This window comes from Giraffa tippelskirchi, chromosome 4 (assembly GCF_054371585.1).
Source record: "Giraffa tippelskirchi isolate mGirTip1 chromosome 4, T2T-mGirTip1v1.2.pri, whole genome shotgun sequence".
NCBI lineage: Eukaryota > Metazoa > Chordata > Mammalia > Artiodactyla > Giraffidae > Giraffa > Giraffa tippelskirchi.
The window spans coordinates 87,512,090-87,532,626 of NC_137278.1; the positions used below are offsets into that span (position 1 = coordinate 87,512,090).

General features: G+C 44.1%; 1 protein-coding gene and 1 long non-coding RNA gene across 2 annotated transcripts in view; one reads left to right on the forward strand and one right to left on the reverse strand.

Annotated features, from left to right (window-relative positions):
• The window catches only part of LOC145545564 (uncharacterized), a 101,224-nt gene that overhangs the window by 77,976 nt on the left and 2,711 nt on the right, over positions 1 to 20,537 (forward strand). The window lies entirely within an intron of this gene.
• On the reverse strand, positions 6,788 to 7,027 carry LOC145544632 (large ribosomal subunit protein eL39-like). Its single transcript, XM_081587500.1, has one exon. It carries the CDS (start codon positions 7,011 to 7,013, stop codon positions 6,858 to 6,860), a length of 156 nt encoding a protein of 51 aa, XP_081443626.1. The 5' UTR covers positions 7,014 to 7,027; the 3' UTR covers positions 6,788 to 6,857.

A 20,537-nucleotide genomic window follows, 5' to 3' on the forward strand; every position in this document is an offset into this window, starting at 1 on the left:
AAGCAAGGAAAGGAGTTCACCCTACCATTCCTGAGTCTTCATGGGCAGAAGTTGTACCCGTGCCAGTCTTTCTCCTGAATTACTTTTCTATCAAAGAGCATGTCGCTCTTCCCACTTCAGTACCCCAAGTTAGACACTTTACCAAGGAGCCAGTCCCCTGCCTTGGGTTATAAGTCAGGCTGTAGCCCCCTGGCAGCTGGGCAAGGGCCAGGGGCTGAGATTCTCACTATGGTTCAATGCGCAGACTTTGGTTTAGCTGCTGGTTTGGGTCTATATTTCAACCACTCCTTCCTTGAGATTCCAGGGGTTTGGAGTTTATCTGGATCTCTTTCTCTAGAGACTACTCTTTCTGGAGGTAGGAAACGATAAAAACATTTATCGTTTTAATTCTACTAACAATTGTCATCTGTTTGCTTACTCAAGGAAGGGATCAGTGCAGGTTCAAAGGGTTCCATTTATGGACTTTTCATCATTCTCTCTGATTCAGCGCCATAGTTTATTCCTCATTCTGTGGTACAAGGTGCCTCCCATATCTGAGTATTTGGAGTTCTGCTTAGAAAAGATCTTGATTCTAACTGGTACTCTTTCTTCAGATACTCATGTTTCTTCTTGGCCTCGGCAGTTTTTTTCTTCTACTTACTCTGTTATTATCTAGGTTATAGGTGGCTCTTAATTTCATCAGAATTGGAGTTTGTCTTTCATTCTCATTGTTTTCAGGTGATTTCTAGAGGAAGGAATGCCTTTAGTCCACTCACTTAAATCTGAACGTCTTCTAAGCTTTACATTTTATGTAGTTAAAGATGTTCATTTTTTTCCTTATTGTAGTGGTTCTCAATCTGGCTGTATGTGAGAATCACTGGGAAGCTCTAAAAAAATACCATTTCCTTAGCCTTGTCACAGATTAATTCAGATTAATTTCACTCCTGGGAGTGAGCCAGGGCCCCAGATAATTCTGAGGCACAGATTGGGCTGAGGCTTAAGATTTCTACCATAAGGTTCTTCATACAATCTTTTTTTTTTGAGGCTGGAAAGACTTTTCTAAACCTAAGGTTTATAAATCTCCTCTGTCTTTTCTCCCTCAGGTGTATTCTTTTGTATCCAGGATTCTCCAGAGAAAAAGAGTGACTAGAATGAGTAGGATGGAATAACAGAAAGAGAGGGAGAGAGAAGGGGGTTTATTATAAGGAGTTGCTCACGTGATTATGGGGGCTGGCGAATCCAAAGTCTTTAGCACTGGTGTTCCAGTTTGAGTTTGAAGGCTGACAGACTTCTGTAGAGCCAGGAAGAGCTCATGTTCCAGTTCAAAGATCTGTTGGGCAAGAGAATTCCTTCTTATGTGGGAGAGGGTCAACCTTTCAGTTCTATTCAGGTCTTTACCTGATTGGATATGGCCTACGCACATTAGGGAGAGCAATCTGCTTTACTGAGTCTGCCAATTTAAATGTCAATCTTATTCCAAAACACCATCACAGTAACACCAACAATAATGTTTGTAGACTTCTCTGGTGGTCCAGTGGTTAAGAATCTGCCTGCTAATGCAGGGGACACAGGTTTGATCCCTGGCCTGGGAAGATCTCACATGCTCCAGAGCAACTAAGCCCATGTGCCACAACTGCTGAGCCCACACTTTAGAGCCCTTGGGCTGAAACTACTGCTCCTACGCACTGCAACTGCTGAAGCCTGCACACATAGAGGTCATGCTCCGTAACAAGAGAAGCCACTGCAATGAGAAACTTACCAACTGCATTAGAGTGTAGCCCTGACTCGCTGCCACTAGAGAAAGCCTGTGTGCAACAACAAAGACCTAGCACAGCAAAAAAGAAAAAAAAAAAGAATAATGTTGTCCAAATATCTGGGCACCTCATGGTCTAGTCAAGTTGACACATAAAATTAACCATGGTAGGTATGGTTTTTTTTGTTTTTTTTTTTTCCATTTAGTTCTTTAGTCTTTCTGGAATTGATTTTGATATATGGTGTAAGGTCCTTACCAAAATCTAAATTGATTTATTTTACATATAGCCAGCCAATTATCCGGGCACTTTATACTGATAATTCTTTTCCATTTCCATTGATTTGGGTTTCAATTTTGTTTAGTTTTACTTCAGCAGATGCTCTTCCTTTTAAACATCTTATGTTTCTTTTATATAAGATTTTTCTAGGCGGTTTCACCTGACATCATGCTCCATACCTTGAAGAAGAAGATAAATTCTCTCCCTACAGAAAAGAAAAACAAACAAAAAGAAACCTTACAAATTTCATCTCTGGCAGGGTGTCACTCTGCTTGGACACTCCATCCACATGATGTAATATCATTAGTTAGCTTGACTTCGTGTGTGCCAGCAAGTGTCCTATGGGTTGGGTTTTGGTAGTCACATCATGGAAGAAGGGTGTCTGAGTGGTGATAGGATTTGGCCTGGGAAAGCAAGTAGTGGGAGTCTAGGAGGAACAGTCCAAAAATGTGGGACGTAAATTTGATGGTGAAAAGAGTAGCTTAGTTAGGGATCAGGTAAATTACCTACTAGATTACTTGCTGCCTTCATTTCTGGATCTGGGAAATGGGTCCTACTTCTCTGACTCTCTCCTCATGGCACGTGGGAAATTGGGAAAATATTTGCAATGTGCTCAAAATTCTTTAAAGAGGAGCCAAAGAAAACTACAAGGCATTTATTCATTAAGTACAAAAGTCTTTCAACTCCCACTCTACCCCTCCCACCCCCCCAACCTGGAGACCTTGGTTATAAAGAAATAATGTAATGACTGTGTTGCAACATGTTTTTCCTCTGGTCTGTTTCTTACTCCACATGGACGTTTAGACTTCCAACTGAAGGCATTGATTAGGACGGGTTCTCCCAGAGTTGGCCCACTTGAAAACCAGGTAATCTGAGCTGGAGGAAAAAGGCACCCCCCTCCCCCAGCTGGTTAGCACACAAAACACAAAGCTTTTAACTCAGATCAGAGAGTTTTGTTGTTGGTCCTTCTGTGTGAGCCGAGGGGCTGGAGTCAGTTGAGTTCGGTTGAGAAGGGAATGGCAGGAATGTGCTGAATTTTCCTAGAGTGAAGAATCTGTTGGAGAAGGGTTCTGGGGGGAGGGAAGGAAATTGGCCAAAATGGGAAAGGAGGAGCTGGAGAAGAGTGAAATGTGCTAAGAATGTACTTGAAATTTATCAGAAGCAGAGGCCTCCTTTCATGAAATCCTGGCTGTTGGGTTGGTTGATGTGTTTTTTTCCAAACTCGAAGCTCCCATGATTCAGGACTGTGGCTTTAGTAATTATCCAAGTACTACTCTACCCTTGTGTGTAAATGGCCAATTACCTCCAACTGTCAAAAGGGCCCAGAAGGCTTGAACAAGGATCAGTTCACCACAGTCAGGGAAAGAACTGACCCAATTTAAAAATAAATAAATAAATAAATAAAAAGTTCCAGGCATAGAGCTGGAGAAAGCATGGCTTTCTGTGGGTATATGAAGTGTGGAGGAGTAATGAGTCTTTTATTTTATTTAAAAAAAAAAAGCAATATGGAGAAAAAGTTCACATACATATAATTTACCTGTTTACTGGTGTACATTCACTGGTCTTTATATACACACAGTTGTACAACCATCATCACAGTGAATTTTAGAACAGTTTATAACCTCAAAAAGAAATCCACTGCACCCCAGATCCTTTAGCACCCCAGACCACGAGGCTCCTCTGTCCATGGGATTTCCCAGACAACAATATTGGACTGGGATTCTATTTTCTTCTCTAGGGGATCTTCCTGACCCAGGGACTGAATCCACCTCTCCAGCGGATTCTTTATCGTTGAGTCACAGGGGAAGTTCTTCCTATTCTGGACTTTCATATTAATGGAATCTTGTAATACATGGTCTTTTGTGATGGTCTTCTCTCATTTAGCATAATGTTTTCAAGGTTCATCTATGTTGTAGCATGTATCACTATTTAATTTGTTTTTATGGTTGAATAATATTCTGTTGCATGTGGATGCTATCTTTTTGTTTACCCATTCATCAGTTTACAGACATATGGGTTGTTTTTACCTTTTGACTGTTATGAAAAAGACTGCCATAAACATCAGTGTAAAGTTCCTATGTGGACTTATGTTTTTAATTCTCTTGAGTATGTATCCAGAGGTAAAATTGATGAGTTATATGGTAAGTGGTAATCTTCTTGAGAAACTACCAAACTTTTTTCCGCAGAGGCTGCATCATTTTATATTCCCACCAATAATACACAAAAATTTCAATTTCCCCACATCCTAACAATGCTTGTGGTTTTCCATTTGTTTGATTATAGCCATCGTGTGAGTACGAAGTGTTATATCATTGTAATTGGATTTGCATTTTCTTAATGACCAATTGATTTAATTTTCTCATAGGGTGTGAGGTAACAGTTTCTCTTCGTTCTTTTGCTTATGGACATGCTAGTAAAGTAATGCTCAAAATTCTCCAAGCCAGGCTTCAGCAATACGTGAACCGTGAACTTCCAGATGTTCAAGCTGGTTTTAGAAAAGGCAGACGAACCAGAGATCAAATTGCCAATATCCGCTGGATCATCGAAAAAGCAAGAGAGTTCCAGAAAAACATCTATTTCTGCTTTATTGACTATGCCAAAGCCTTTGACTGTGTGGATCACAATAAACTGTGGAAAATTCTGAAAGAGATGGGAATACCAGACCATCTGACCTGTCTCTTGAGAAACCTGTATGCAAGTCAGGAAGCAACAGTTAGAACTGGACATGGAACAACAGACTGGTTCCAAATAGGAAAAGGAGTACGTCAAGGCTGTATATTGTCCCCCTGCTTATTTAACTTCTATGCAGAGTACATCATGAGAAACGCTGGGCTGGAAGAAACACAAGCTGGAATCAAGATTGCTGGGAGAAATATCAATAACCTCAGATATGCGGATGACACCACCCTTATGGCAGAAAGTGAAGAAGAACTAAAGAGCCTCTTGATGAAGGTGAAAGAGGAGAGTGAAAAAGTTGGCTTAAAGCTCAACGTTCAGAAAACTAAGATCATGGCATCTGGTCCCATCACTCCATGGGAAATAGATGGGGAAACAGTGGAAACAGTGTCAGACTTTACTTTTTTGGGCTCCAGAATCACTGCTGATGGTGACTGCAGCCATGAAATTAAAAGACGCTTACTCCTTGGAAGGAAGGTTATGGCCAACCTAGATAGCATGTTTAAAAGCAGAGACATTACTTTGCCAACAAAAGTCCGTCTAGTCAAGGCTATGGTTTTTCCAGTGGTCATGTATGGATGTGAGAGTTGGACGGTGAAGAAAGCTGAGCACCGCAGAATTGATGCTTTTGAACTGTGGTGTTGGAGAAGACTCTTGAGAGTCCCTTGGACTGCAAGGAGGTCCAATCAATCCATGCTAAAAGAGATCAATCCTGGGTGTTCATTGGAAGGTCTGATGTTGAAGCTGAAACTCCAATACTTTGGCCACCTCATGTGAAGGGTTGACTCATTGGAAAAGACCCTAATGCTGGGTAGGATTGGGGGCGGAAGGAGAAGGGGACGACAGAGGATGAGATGGTTGGATGGCATCACCGACTCGATGAACATGGGTTTGGGTAGACTCCGGGAGTTGGTGATGGACAGAGAGGCCTGGCGTGCTGCAATTCATGGGGTCGCAGAGAGTCGGACACGACTGAGCGACTGAACTGAACTGATCCAGCATCATTTGACGAAAAGACTGTTCTTTCCCCATTGAATGGTCTTGGTGCTCTTGTTGAAAATCAGTTGACCGTAATTGACCATATATGTATGGGCTCTTTTCTGGGACTCTTAATTTTATTCCATCAATCTGTAAGTCTGTCTTTGTGCTAGTATCACACTGTCTTGATTATGTTCAATTCAGTTCAGTCACTCAGTCGTGTCTGACTCTTTGTGATCCCATGGACTGCAGCATGCCAGGCTTCCCTGTCCATCACTAACTCCCTGAGCTTGCTCAAACTCATGTCCATTGATTCCGTGATGCCATCCAACCAGCTCATCCTCTGTCGTCCCCTTCTCCTCCCACCTTCAATTTTTCCCAGCATCAGGGTCTTTTCCATTGAGTCAGTTCTTTGCATCAGGAGGCCAAAGTATTGGAGTTTAGCTTCAGCATCAGTCCTTCCAACGAATATGTTGATTTGCAGTAAATTTTGAAATGAGGAAGTGTGAGTTCTCCTTTGTTCTTTTTCAGGATTGTTTTGGTTATTCTGATCCCATAAAACTCCATATGACTTTCACAATTATCTGGTCAGTTTCTTTAAAGAAGCTATCAGGGATTCTGATAGGTTTTTTGTTGAATCTGTAGATCAGTTTGGGGAGTTTTGCCATCTCACCAATGTTAAGTCTACCGATTCACAGACCAGGGACTGAACCTGTGTCCCCTGCATTGGCAGAAGGATTCTAGACCACTGGACCACCGCGGAAGTCCCAAGTTTTTCATTCTTTTAAAATTTATTCCTAAATTTTATTCTTTTTGCACTTGTAAATGGGATTATTTTCTTAATTTAATTTTCATATTATTCATTGCAAGTGTGAAGAAATACAATTGAATTTTGCACCTCTTATATCTTGCAACCTTGCTGCACTTGTTTATTGGTTTTATAGTTTTTAGTGAATTTCTTAGTATGTTCTATACAAGAGATCGTCTGTGAATAGAAAGTTTTATTTCTTCTTTTCCAATCTGGAGGACTTTTTTTTTTTCCCCAATGTTTCATATTTATTACTGAGTCTCAGACTGATAGTGAGGAAATAAGAAACATCAGGAGCCAAGCATTATAATAGTGATGTTCTCACTGTGATTTGGCTGCTTAAAAAAGTGATCTTAACATGTGTGCCACTTTTTATATGAAGCTTCTTATAGACCCAGCTTGGTTCTTCTCCAATGTCTTCTGTTGGAGTTGTACCTGATCTTATTGCCAGTTTTCATTAGAATCCATTGAGGAATGGGATGATTCTGCTTTTGTTTCTTGGCCAGGAATCGCTTGATCCTGAAAGTCTTGTGAGAAGACATGGTGAGGAGAGAACTCAACCGCACATAGGATGGCAGAGAAGAGAAAGAGGAATCTGGAGGACTTTTATGTCTTTCCTTACCCAATTTTCCTGAGGAATGATGCCTTAAAAGTCTCAGTTCAGTTCAGTCACTCAGTCATGTCCAACTCTTGCAACCCCATGGACTGCAGCACGCCAGTTCTCCCTTCCATCACCAACTCCTGGAGTTTACTCAAACTCATGTCCATTGATTCAGTGATGCCATCCAACCATCTCATCCTCTGTTGTCCCCTTCTCCTCCCACCTTCAATCTTTTCCACATCAGGGTTTTTTCCAGTGAGTCTGTTCTTCACATCAGGTGGCCAAAGTATTAGAGTTTCAGCTTCAGCATCAGTCCTTCCAATGAATATTCAGGACTGATTTCCTTCAATCAGGTGAATTGGCTGGATCTCCTAGTTGCCCAAGGGACTCTCAAGAGTCTTCTCCAACACCGCAGTTCAAAAGCATCCATTCTTCAGCTCTCAGCTTTCTTTACAGTCCAACTCTCACATCCATACCATGACTACTGGAAAAACCATAGTTTTGACTAGACGGACCTTTGTTGGCAAAGTAATGTCTCTGCTTTTTAATATGCTGTCTAGGTTGGTCATAATTTTTCTTCCAAGGAACAAGACTTAAAAGTCTAGAAAGATCAAAATGTACTGGAACAATCTCTGTAAAGAAACTCAGAAGTGTACCCACTGTATTGTCAGAGTCCTTCTGAGTGATCACATATGCATCCATTTATCTAAAATGAAGAAAGAAAGAAAAGAGAAAAAAATATTTAGAACATTCATTGTGTCCTAAAGTCTAATGAGAATGCCCTTCTCCTTCTCTTGAACTAATACATTTCTTTTTCAATGGACACTCATCCAGGACTTCTTTTTGACTTGCTGTTTCCACACAGGAAGCACATGGTGTTGAACAGGATTAGCCAGTACTGAGCAGAAGGCTTAGAGGCAGATAGACAAGCCAAATTGATAATTATATGCCCATGAAAACAACACAGTCTATGGAAGGGATGTAGAGAGAGTTATGGGAATAGAGAAGAGGGAAAATTGGGGGAGGAAAAAGGGGAACAACTTCCAGTCCAGAGAGCAGACTGGACTGGGACATCTTGAAAAGCAGATGGGGCCCCCAAACGTATTTCAAGCACATGTCAAAGCCCCAAGTGGCCCTTGACCACAGATCAATTCCCTAGTGATTTTTCTTTTCTTATTTGGCTACTGTGCAATTGGAGTGTGTTATCCACAAAAGACTGTGGATAACTGGTTCAAAATCTGGAAACTGAAACTGGCAGAGCTGAAAGTCTATCCTAGGTCTTAAAATTTTAATTCCAGTGTCTTATCTAGTCAACAATAGACCATAACATCTCCCACATATATTAAACCTTTGGTTTTAGAGGTTTAACAGAACCCCTTTGAAGACTGCTCCTGTTTAGAAGACTATATACTGAGAGGGTGATCAACCATTCCAGTTTGCTTGGGACTGAGAGGTTTTCCGGGACACAGAACTTTCCTTGCTAAAATTGGGATCATCTCAAACTGGGATGGCTGGTCACCCAACAATCTGACATTGTGATGGTACATTTGGGGCCTGTTCAACTGAATGAAGTAAAGCAGACACCTGTGACTTCCTAAGGCAGGATTTGAATTGAGGCCCTTTGTCCTGAGTGGGGTAGAGCTCTGGAGAACCAAGTCACATGGCAGATAGCCCTGGGGAAGAAGGTTGCTGGTAAGAGAAGGATAACAAGGATGAGTAATTTCTCTCAAGAGGCCAAGAGGAAGTTATCTTTCTGCTTCCTAGTTGGCCCCAGCTGCTCTTTCTCTGTTTCTCCTCTCTCCAGTCTGATAGGCATTAGCTCTGTGATCTTGGGCAGATCACTCAACTCCTCAGGATTTATGTCCTAAAACAAGCAGGTGATGTGATAAGGCCCATTCATACGGCCAACCTTCTGGAACTTACAGTTTGAAACTATGAGACACTTAGGGAAAGAAGTTCTGTGGAAGGTGGGTGAAGGGTACAGTGGATTCTGGCTTGATGCCTCATTCTCAAATTCCCCAGGGATGACGGGGCACTCCCTTCCTGAGCTGCACCCTTTACAGTAAGTCCCATGAGCCTCTAGGAGAGGGCGGGCTGAGTAAGCCCATCAAACCCACCTGAAAGTCTTGGTCAATGGCTCTGGGGAAGTCGGGGGCTGCATCCCATCTGACAGGGAGCCTGGTTTTGGTGTGAGGGAGGGTGAATCACCATCCTCTCCTACCTGATCTACCTGCCTACAAAGAGATGAGGAGAGTCTCCCTTATTGACTAATGATAAATTTTAAATGACTCCAAGCTACCTCAAAGATCTGTCTCTATTCTCCTGAAAGTGCTAATTGCAGAATGATGCCTTCTGGTTTCATAACTGGACAAAATCCACCTCAATGCATGCACATGTTTATGCTTGCATGAGCACTTGGGAGGGAGAGACAGGGAGGGAGGGAGAAAGTCATGGCCACAGGAGATTTCTTGAAGTAATAACCGATGGCATAGCAACTCCCTCCCACTCTTTAAAAGTGACTCCATTTTCTGAAAAATTTTTTTCTCTCCTTTTTTCTCCTTCCCTGATTCCATATGCTCTTCCTTGCTACAAGAAGTCCCTATCTGATCCCTTAAGAGACGAGCTTAAGTATTCCCCATCCTCAGGCTCACTTGGACATCCAATTTCTCCCTTTTCAGCATTTCTGGCATGGAATACATGGGCCTGTACTTCCTTTAACACAATCTGAATTGTTTTCTGATAGTTCCAGGGATATTAGTGTTCTCTTCCCAGGACTGTCACTTCCACAAGGGCAGGGCTGGAGCTGTGCTGGCTACATCTTCTGTATATTCTGGGCACCAGGGCTGGGTGCAGCAGGATGTGCCACCCTGCTAGAATGTTCTCCTCACCTGCCGCTGGCCAGTTCCAGTACAGGGCTGGGACTTCCCATCCTCATCTCATCTGTGGAGGTTATATTTAAACCTCTCCCACACACTGATCTCTTCTTCAATTTGTTATCCTGGCAGGTTGGGTAGATTCATCCTGCATGTTTATCCCTTAAGGCTATTGAGCATCCCTGGAGGAGAGCATGGCAACCCACTCCAGTGTTCTTGCCTGGAGAATCCCCATGGACAGAGGGGCCTGGTGGGCTATAGTCCATAGGGTCACAAGGAGTCAGACATGACTGAGCGAGTAAGCACAGCACAGCACAGCACATTGAGTATCAGGGTTGGAGCTTTTCCCTAATTAGGAAAATAAACCAGAGTTTGGCCAGTGGGTGGCCTTTCCTTAATGAATGAAAAATGAGCTGTAAGGTCACCCCCAAAGACTGCTTATCTGCCTTGTTCTCTTTTGCAGAACAATTAGCATTCTGTAGCTATGAGAAGGCAATGGCACCCCACTCCAGTACTCCAGTACTCTTGCCTGGAAAATCCCATGGACGGAGGAGCCTGGTAGGCTACAGTCCATGGGGACGCTAAGAATCGGACACGACTGAGAGACTTCACTTTCACTTTTCCCTTTCATGCACTGGAGAAGGAAATGGCAACCCACTCCAGTATTCTTGCCTGGAGAATCCTAGGGACGGCGGAGCCTGGTGAGCTGCCGTCTATGGGGTCGCGCAGAGTCGGACACGACTGAAGCGACTTAGCAGCAGCTATGAAAGCCACCAGTATCATGGGGATGTCTAATCGTGTTTATGTACAAGAGTGCCTTTTATTCTCTCTTCTGGCACCAAATTTCATTTTGATTGTATTTGGGGTGGGGGGTAGAAGCTAACTTTTAAAAAATTAAAGCAATGTGGATATTAAATATTATTATTGACATTCTAGCAGAAAAAAACCCTCACATTCAAGAAATAGGGAGTTCACTTCCAACGCTCACCTGGACAGCCTGTGGAGTGGCCTCTGGGAACCCAGCTGCAAGGAGAGGAAGTCCCCTTGGGCATCCCTCCCTCCCACTGAGGATGGGGACCAGTGTAGGACCAGTTACTCAGGACCATTCATTCACTCACGTTTTACTGTGCATCTGCTGAGTCTTTGCAAATGAGAGCACGATATTTCCTGCTTATATATTTATGCTTTGTTTCTCACACATGAACTCTGGTTTTTATTCTTTCTTTTTTTAAAAAAAAATTTTATATATTTTGGCTGCATTTGGTCTTGGTTGCGGTGCTTGGACTCTTCACGGCAGCATGCAGGGTCTTTTGTTATAGCTTGTAAGCTCTCCTTTAGTAAGCTCCCCTTTAGTTGTGGTTTGAGGGCTTAGTGGCTAGTGACTGGGGATCACACCCATATCTCCTGCACTGAAAAGTGGATTCTTTACCTCTGGACCACCAAGGAAGTCCCTGAACTCTGGCTTTTCTCCTTTATAAATTCCTACATACTGTGTACCTGGTTAATCAGCTCTCTTTGGAGTTCATTTGCAGTTGGACATTGAGGGAAAAAGCAAAACACTTTTTACGAAGCAAAAGACACTTGAGGTGCCAGGCATGGTGAACCATTTGAACATGTCACACTTTCCATGAAGGCAGTGCTTGGTGCCAGGCCCATAAAAAGTCCCAGGGACTGGCTAATGCTGACTCATCATCAGGAAGCAAGGGGGCATTAAGCTCTGCTGAGGCACCTGAACAAATGGGAGGGCATCTTGTGTGACCGGCCTGCCCCACCAACTTTGTTAAGGAAAGCCCTGTGACGGTGAGGTAGTGTGAATACAAAAGACATGGGTGGGGTTTGGCATTTTGCTTTGTGTCCAGCAGTATCTAGTCCCTCTGACAAATGTGGGCCAAGGTACAACAAGTAACCAACTTATTCATAGCAACTTGCACATTTGTAGGTCCACAGACCTTATTTGCAAAGGTCAAGTGTGTCCAGGCAAGGTTAGTGGAGCATTTTGATTTTACTTTGAACTTTGTTGTCCCAGTGCCCCAAATATGGGTATAATTAATAGCATAGCCCCCACTGCTGCTTTTTTTTTTTTTTTTTTTTTTATCACCACATACTTTGCCCTGAGTGCTACAGTTTCTGTGCTGTCTTTATGGCCAGTTTCTTATGGAATCAGAAGACCAACTATTTTCAAGACTTGAAACAGCATTTCTTACCAGTTTGGATTGCTGTTTTGATCTTTGCTTTGGTGGCTTTCCAAACATAGGCAGGCACCAACAGATTTGACTGCAGGAAGTGGCTGCAGATGTGGGAAGACTATGAAGAAAGTGTGAAGCCAGAGGAGGGAGGTGCGGCCCCACCCCGGCTTGCCTGCTCCGTGCAGGCTGGCAGTGTTGGCTGTGGCCTGAGTGATTGCAGAGCACTGCTCATTTGGACCCAGGCCAGGGCCACAGCAGAGTCTTCATCTCATTTGTATTTGCCTCTCACTCTGTAACTCCAAAGTTTTGTTTCATGTGAATGGACTAGAAGTAGGACCCCGTTTCTTTCAGAAAGTCTTCTGTTAATTCTGTATTTGAAGTGGAGATCTGTGGAGGTGGGTGAGGAGAGTCTGACAGGAGTGGGAGTGTCTGACAGGAGTGATTGGAGTGATTCAGAGGAGGAGCTCCTAAAAGGTTGATGTGTGCCTCTTCAGAGAGTCCCCCTGTCTTTCCCTGGTGACTGAACTGAGGGTCCCCAGCCTCAGCATAGCTTCTAGGTACAGGTTCTACCAGACTCGCTCAAATCTGGTCTGCAAGAGAAGGAAAATTTGAACAATGCTCCACTTGTATCTTCAGAATAAAATGTTAGTGGGTGGGTGTTATGGATTTTTGTTCATATTATGGAATCATGTCCTCCTTAAATTCAAATGTTGAAGTCATAACTCCCAATACCTCACAATGAGACTATATTTGGAGACAGGAACTTAAAAGAAGGAATGAAATTTAAGTAAGGTCATTGGGGTGGGTTCTAATCTGATATGACTGGTGTCCTTATAAGAAGAGATTATGATAAAGGCACACAGAGGGAGGACCACGGGAAGACATGGGCAGAAGGCGGCCATCCACAAGTCAAGGGGAGAGGCCTCAGAAGAAGCCAACCTTCTAACACCTTGATCTCAGACTTCTAGCCTCTGGAACTGTGAGGAAATACATTGCCATTGTTTAAGCCACCCAGTCGGTGGTATTTGTTATGGTATCCTAGTAAACCAATTCTTTCCAGGTAAAGAATCTGCCTGCCAATGCTGGTGACATGGGTTCAATCCTTGGCTTGGGGAGATACCATGGAGAAGGAAATGGCAACCCACTCCAGTATTGTTACCTGGGAAATCCCATGGACAGAGACGCCTGGCAGGCTACAGTCCGTGGAGCCTCAAAAGAGTTGGACATAGCGACTGAACAACAACAAAGTAATCAATATACTGGGTCTTGTGCTCCTTATTCTTCTGGCAACTGTGAGCTGCTTGACTAACTCTAGGTGTTCTACGGACATTTTGTGTGTGTGTGTGTGTGTGTGTGTGTGTGTGTGTGTGTGTGTGTGCAGTGTTCAGTGAGCATTCGAAGGATATTCTCCTTCTCCCCCATCAATTCTTACCATAGACTTTGTATTTCACTTTTTTATTCCTTGCAATCTTTTCTTCTTGGTTTACTGGGAAAATCTGGGACTGGGAGTTAGGAGACTGAAGCGCCAGCTCCTGGAAAATGGTGATCAAGTTGTGTGACCTTGTTGGTTTTATGCCGTCTCCTAGGGCCTTGCACTCCTGGCCCATAAAACTGAAGTTGCTCCCAGCTCTGCCAGGCACTACAAAGAGTGCACCATTTACCTCACACTGGTCATGGGAGTGAGCTCTATCTCTTTTCAGGTTGCCCATTTCTTTCATTCATAAAGTGGCTAGAAAATGCGTTCCTGCTAATATCTGCTGTGGAGGCCATCGGAATTAGAGTCCACATGTGCTCATGAGTGAACAAGGAAGAATAGTTTCAATTCCAGAGATTAGATCTGAAATTCTAGAGCTGTAAGTTAAATTCTCAGGGCTACCTCTGACTTGCTTTCTTCAATGAAGCAAGTTGATGAATTCCTCTTTGCTTCAACATAGGCAATGGTTGAGGTAAAATCAGATGTTGTTTGAAAATGGGATGACCATGGGGATGAAAACTGTGCAAAACTGGACTAATGAGCTACAAGTCCTGTGACCTTGGCACCTATTCTAGGGTAGCCTTTACCATTTTGGTAGCCTGACTTAGCCTATGGTTTGGTGTTGAGTCTTGGTCCAAAGGAAGTATGGACCTTCCTCCCTTTCCCTGCTCCATGTGTGGGCTGCTCAGTTCAACCTCAGAGTGCTTTGTCAGCTTGCCTGTTGTAACATGTACGGACCCTGTGTGTGTCATTGTGGCACGCACCTTGGGCCCATCCTAGGCATTACTCACCTGAAATTGGAAGCCACTAACCATTTTCCTCATGAGTGCCTAGTGGCTTCCTGTTTTCCTGTGTGCCTTCCTTTAATTCTCTTTAGTTCATGGAGCTTCATACATGTAAAGACTTTCTATGTATTCAGAACCATGAGGGTACACAGTGCCACATACAAAAGGATTACATGACCCAGTCCAAGACTCCAGGGAGCTTACAGTTTTCCTGGGAGGATAAGATACTTACATGAAACAATCAGAACAGTCAAGATGTAAGAGCTATAGTCTTTTGGGGGTCTGAATAGAGGCTCCAGTTCTTATGTAGGTGATCAATCGCTAAGTTCCAAGATTGGTGAGGATGGAGAGAAATCTGAGCTGGCTGCAATATTCAGGAAGGACTTCAGAGAGAAGATGTGGGCCTTGATCTGTCCTTGGTATTTTTAGGTGTGACAGGTGATACAAAGTTTATCTGGGTATATTTCAAGCCCTGGAGGATCAGGAAGAATCCCCTAGACTCTGATAGAACTGAGACATTGGGTTGAGGGAGAAAGCTCTTAGAAGAGGTAAGAATTAATAGAGAGATGGGGCAGAGATGGAAAGTGGACTTGAAAGAACAGCTTGTTTGCTTTGGACTGTGTGCGATGGTTTCCAAACAAACATCCCTCCCCCCGTTTCTCCTTCGCATGCCTTTTTCAGTTTCCAGACTCTGACGTCATGCCTCAGTGCAGCTGCAGTTATGTATCTTTTCCTTTCCGCTTGACCTCCCTCTGCTAAAGTACCACTTTCTTGGCACCCAGAATGGAGTGCACTGCCAGTGGAGCAGATGAGAGATTGATTTTGGACTGTCAGCCCTGATGGAAAGCGGAGGGCTATTGCATGCCTCGGGGAACTGAGGCGGCCACTAGAAAATGGTGTGAGGAGGCTCTTCTGAGAGGGTGGAATTTGGATGCCTAGAAAACCCTTCTGTAGAAAATGGACACTGGTAGACCTCATTCCTTCGTGACTCAATCAGGATCATGACCCCTTTAGATGGAATCCCAGGATCATTCCCTCCACTGTTCTGGGAGTGAGTTAGTGTGATGGTTGACCTGGTGAGGTCTAAGAACTGAAGGGAAGAGTCTCTTTACCCTGACAGGAGAACCATTTTTTTGAAAGATGGCAAGAGCTATGGTACCACTGTCGTTTAAAATGTCATCAGGAAGAAATCTGAGTGGGCCTTGAGCCTTCCTGAGTGGAGTAATGGACACATGACCTAAGAAGAGTTTCATTAAGATGATTAATGATTATCTCAGGGGCCTTAGAAATGGTACCTTCCCAGAGCTCTGGAACACTCTTGAAAAAAATTATTTCACCTATGCTCATGTCTTCCCAAGATAGATGAGAGAAGGGGAGGGCAGGCCCATAGAGGGATGAGCACAAGTTGATCAAAAACATGATTTCCTTCCATTATGCTGCTTCTACCTGCATTATTCTTGGGTGGTTAAGGTTTGCTAAGGCTGGTCATCACTTTAGTTGTTCTGATCTGACTCTGATTGTACACCAGGAAGAGAGGACCTCCGTGAACCAGTCAACTCAAAAAGTCAGTTTTGTTGCTTATTAGCAAATCACTGAACAATGCAGTAGTGACAGGAGAATTTGGGCTGGATGTCTTTCCTGGTAGAGTTTTGACATAGGGAAAAAAAGCAGTTCACTTATTTTGTGATCTTGTGGAGGCAGGATGACTTGGGAGTCAAGAACAGGGGCTTTCAATACACCCGATTCACATCTGTGCCCCTTGCTTAACAGCTGTACGCTCTAGGCCACACAGCTTCTTCAAACCTCAGTTCCTTCAAGAAACAGTTTCCTTCAAGAAAATAAGAATAATACTCCAAATCTAACACATACTTTAAAAACTTGATGATGCAATATATGCATGACATATGCATGGTGGTCAATCAGTAAATGATGTAGCCAATAGTAACTGTAATTGCTTATAGCTAAGATTTGGATAAAAAAGATATTTGGTAGATTTAATGAGATGGGCCATTTGGCAAAGAAATTCATTATAATACTTGTTGGGGGCTTCCCTGACAGCTCAGTTGGTAAAGAATCCACCTGCAGTGAGGGAGACCTGGGTTTGATCCCTGGGTTGGGAAGATCCCCTGAAGAAGGGAAAGTCTACCCACTCTAGTATTCTGGCCTGGAGAATTCCATGGACTGTATAGTCCATGGGGTTGCAGAGTCAGACATGAATGAGCGACTTTCACTTTCACTTTCTTAATACTTGTTACTCAGTTCAGTTCAGTCGCTCAGTCGTGCCTGACTCTTTGAGACCCCATGAATTGCAGCACGCCAGGCCTCTCTGTCCATCACCAACTCCCGGAGTCTACCCAAACCCATGTCCATCGAGTCGGTGATGCCATCCAACCATCTCATCCTCTGTTGCCCCCTTTTCCTCCTGCCCCCAATCCTTCCCAGCATTAGGGTCTTTTCCAATGAGTCAACTCTTCACATGAGGTGGCCAAAGTATTGGAGTTTCAGCTTCAACATCAGTCCTTCCAATGAACACCCAGGACCACTAGGGGAGTCCCTAACAAATAGGGACTCCCCTAGTGGTCCAGTGGTTAATAATCTGCCTTGAAATACAGGGGATGAGGGTTTGATCCCTGGTCAGGGAACTCAGATCCCAGTGTGTGTGTGTGCACTTTTGCTCAGTCGTGTCCAACTCTTTGTGACCCCATGAACTGTAGACTGCCAGGCTTCTCTGTCCATGGAATTTTCTAGGCAAGAATACTGGAGTGGGTTGCCATTTCTTCCTCCAGGGGATTGTCCAGACTTAGGGATCAAACCTGCTTCTTCTGCATCTACTGCATTGGCAGGCAGATTCTCTATCACTGTGCCACCTGAGAAGTCCATAAGATCCCATAGGTCCCAGGACAACTAAGCCCACACACCACAACAACTGAGCCGCCACACTCTAGAACCTGTGTGCCACAACTAGAGAGTCCTGCGTGCTGCAATGGGAGATCTTGCATGCCACAACTAAGACCTGAGGTCCCCCCCACACAGAAAAAAAAATTAGCAAATAAAAATCAAAAACACTTCTAGATATATGAGCAGCGGAGATGCCCTTGAACTCCCCGCCCCCGGCCCACCTCCATGCTGGCCACACCTGGCAATAACCTCTGACCATTGGGCAGCTGACTGATTCTAGCTAGCCGGCTTTCCCCACCCCGTGACCAATAAGAGTACAGTGCCCTTTGCCTTGCTGGTAGCTAACTCGAAGGTCCAAACTGGAGATTATAATATATGCAAAGAATATTTACTGATCAACTGCCATATGCCAGACACTACTGTAGGAGCTGAGAATCTAGCCATGATTAATCAATTCCTTGTGAACATACCTGGAAGTACCTGCAACAATTCAATGAACAAGGTCATTTCTAGTGATGATGAGGGCTGTGAAGACATAGCAAAAACTACTGATAATGCTGAAAGTGGCTTTTAAGGCCACTGGAGCTAATTCCATTGTGTCTACTTATGCACACATGGGACTCTGGGGCAAAACTTCTGACCTCTGAGCCCCAAAGGCCCCCGGATCCTCTGAAACACAGAGCACCACTGAGTGTGGGAGAGCCTTGGAAAATCCTTTCCCCTCCTCTTGGGATCATATTAACAGCACTTATATCCTAAAGGGCCCCTTTGCAATAAAATTTATATGTTTCCACCCAACTCAGTACTTTCCTGTCTCTCCCAGTTGCTCGGATCTCTGTGCTATTTGAAGGCTTAAAAATGTGTGGAGTCCTTGGGATTACATGTTTCTTAGTCAAACAGAAATATGTTCCCTCTTTTTCTCCTCCGGGCAGAAAAATATCTCTGGAAACATACACCAACTGATGCCAAATGCCTGGGAGTCAGGAAGAGTGATACCTGCCAAGACTTTAAAGTTGGGTTTTCATCCAAAGTGAAAATTAGGGAGCTGGCTTTCCTCAGCTTTGGATCTGTGACACAGGAAACTGAGCGGGCCCTGAACTAGAGGTCAGGGGAGCTCAAGTTCTTTGGAAGTTATTAGTCACCTGACACCGGGCAAATTTCTGAGCATCTCTGGGGCTACTTATCTTTGAAATAAGTCAGTCCAAGAGTTGTGGGGGTAAAACGAGGTAATGGCTAACCCTCAGTGCCTCAGCTGTGAAGCCAGCAGGCTAGTGGCAGACAAGGGATCAGTTGGAGGCATGGGCTAGGGCTGGAGGAATGGAGAGGTGGGTGGTATCTGGGATGTCTGTATCTTAGAGAGCACAGTGACCTTCAATATGAGCCAGCCTCTGCCAGTATCCACCAGGGTGGTGGAGGTGAGGCCATGGGGGATTTCTGAGCAGAACCCCAGTTCTAGGGCTTAGTTCTGGAGTGCAGAAGACAAAAGCAGGGCATTAATCAGCAGCTGAGGGTAAAGGTAGAATGTGCCAGGCTCCTGAAGGCGGGGAGTGGTGCATGATAGGCAAGGAGTCAGGGCCCAGGTGATATGTATTGGGGCTCTGTTTTATCCTCCTCAAGGGGATACTCAGAAACCCAAAGCAGAAAGTGGGTCGTTGGCCTGAGGGCTCCTGTTCGGACTTACAGGGAAGATTGCAGTGACCCCGTGGACTATAGCCCGCCAGGCTCCTCTGACTATGGGATTTCCCAGGCAAGAATGCTGGAGTGGGTTGCCATCTCCTCCTCCAGTGGATCTTACTGACCCAGGGATCGAAACTGCATCTCCTGCAGTTCCTGCATTGGCAGACAGATTCTTTACCACTGAGCCACCTGGGAAGCCCAATATACCCCAGATCTGGTTAATCAGCTCAGGACCTGAGACTATGCTCGCAGGCCTTGAGGAAGTGTGGCCAACGAGGAACCAATGCATGTTGAATAATGAGATGTGGGGGACATGACATGCATATGGTAATAGTAGTTTACATTACTGAGTTCATTCAATGTGCTGAGCACTATGTTCAGTGCCTTATATGCATCAGCTGATTAAAACTATTTAATTTTAATCTTCCTACTAATCCTGTCAGATGTCCCCCTGAGGCACAAAAAAGTTAAATAACTTGCTTCAGGGTTGTAGTGGTGGAGCTGGGATTTGAAACCAACTTTCTCTTATTCCAGAGCCTGTGCTCTTATTTTGATTTTACTAAGTGATAATAACAAATAATAACAAAATCATCACAATAATAATAGCAGCAGTGGTTGTAGTGCTCCGCTATGTTCTGTATAAGCATTGATTCCATCTGGTCCTCACATGACTGGTGACATCTGTGGAGTCGCTATTCTATAGATGCGAAAAATGGGACCCAGGGAGTTAACTTGCCAAAGGTCACACAGCTGTAAGAGGTACAGCCCAAACTAAAACCCAGGCCTGTCCTAAACCTCAGGCTGTCTCCTCAGCCCCTAGGGCCTGGGCTGTGATTTCTTCGTTCCTTGACAAATGTGTTCTTGATTTGACAAGCTCGTTCACACCAAACTAATGGCACACAGGAAATGAAAGGCCTGCGTGTCTAGTCCTAAGACAAGGATTCTTTTCCTTTTACCGTTCCCTTGAGGACCACTGCCTTTGTGACCCTCCTTGCCCCCTATCCAATTTGGGCACTAGAAAACTTTTGGAAAACACACATTCTCTCTCTTAGGCTGAAAGTTGAAATTAAAGCAGGAGAGACTTCTGCTGAGAACAAGGAAACACTTGTCTGTAAGGAGTATAAAATTCTTTGAGTGAGAACGAGGTAGGGGCGTGAGGGAATCTTTGAACTTTCATTGCAATTCTTCTGTAAGCCTAAAACTATTCTAAGAAATAAGGTTTATTTAAGGAAAAAGGAATGTGAAAGCACAGTATCTGAAGACATGCACAGCTATTGCACAGAAGAGGAAATATACATACAACTAATAAATACAAGGTAAGGCTCAGCATCACCAGTATTGGGGGATGTGTAAAGCCACTCTGCCATGGATTTGAACCTCCACTAGATGGCCAAGGGGGCTTCCCAGGTGGCTCCAGTGGTGAAGAATCTGCTTGCCAATGCAGGAGACATAAGAGACACAGTTTCCTTGCCTGGGTCAGGAAGGTCCCCTGGAGAAGGGTATGGCAACCCACCCCAGTATTCTTGCCTGGAAAATCCCATGGACAGAGGAACCTGGTGTTCTACAGTCCAC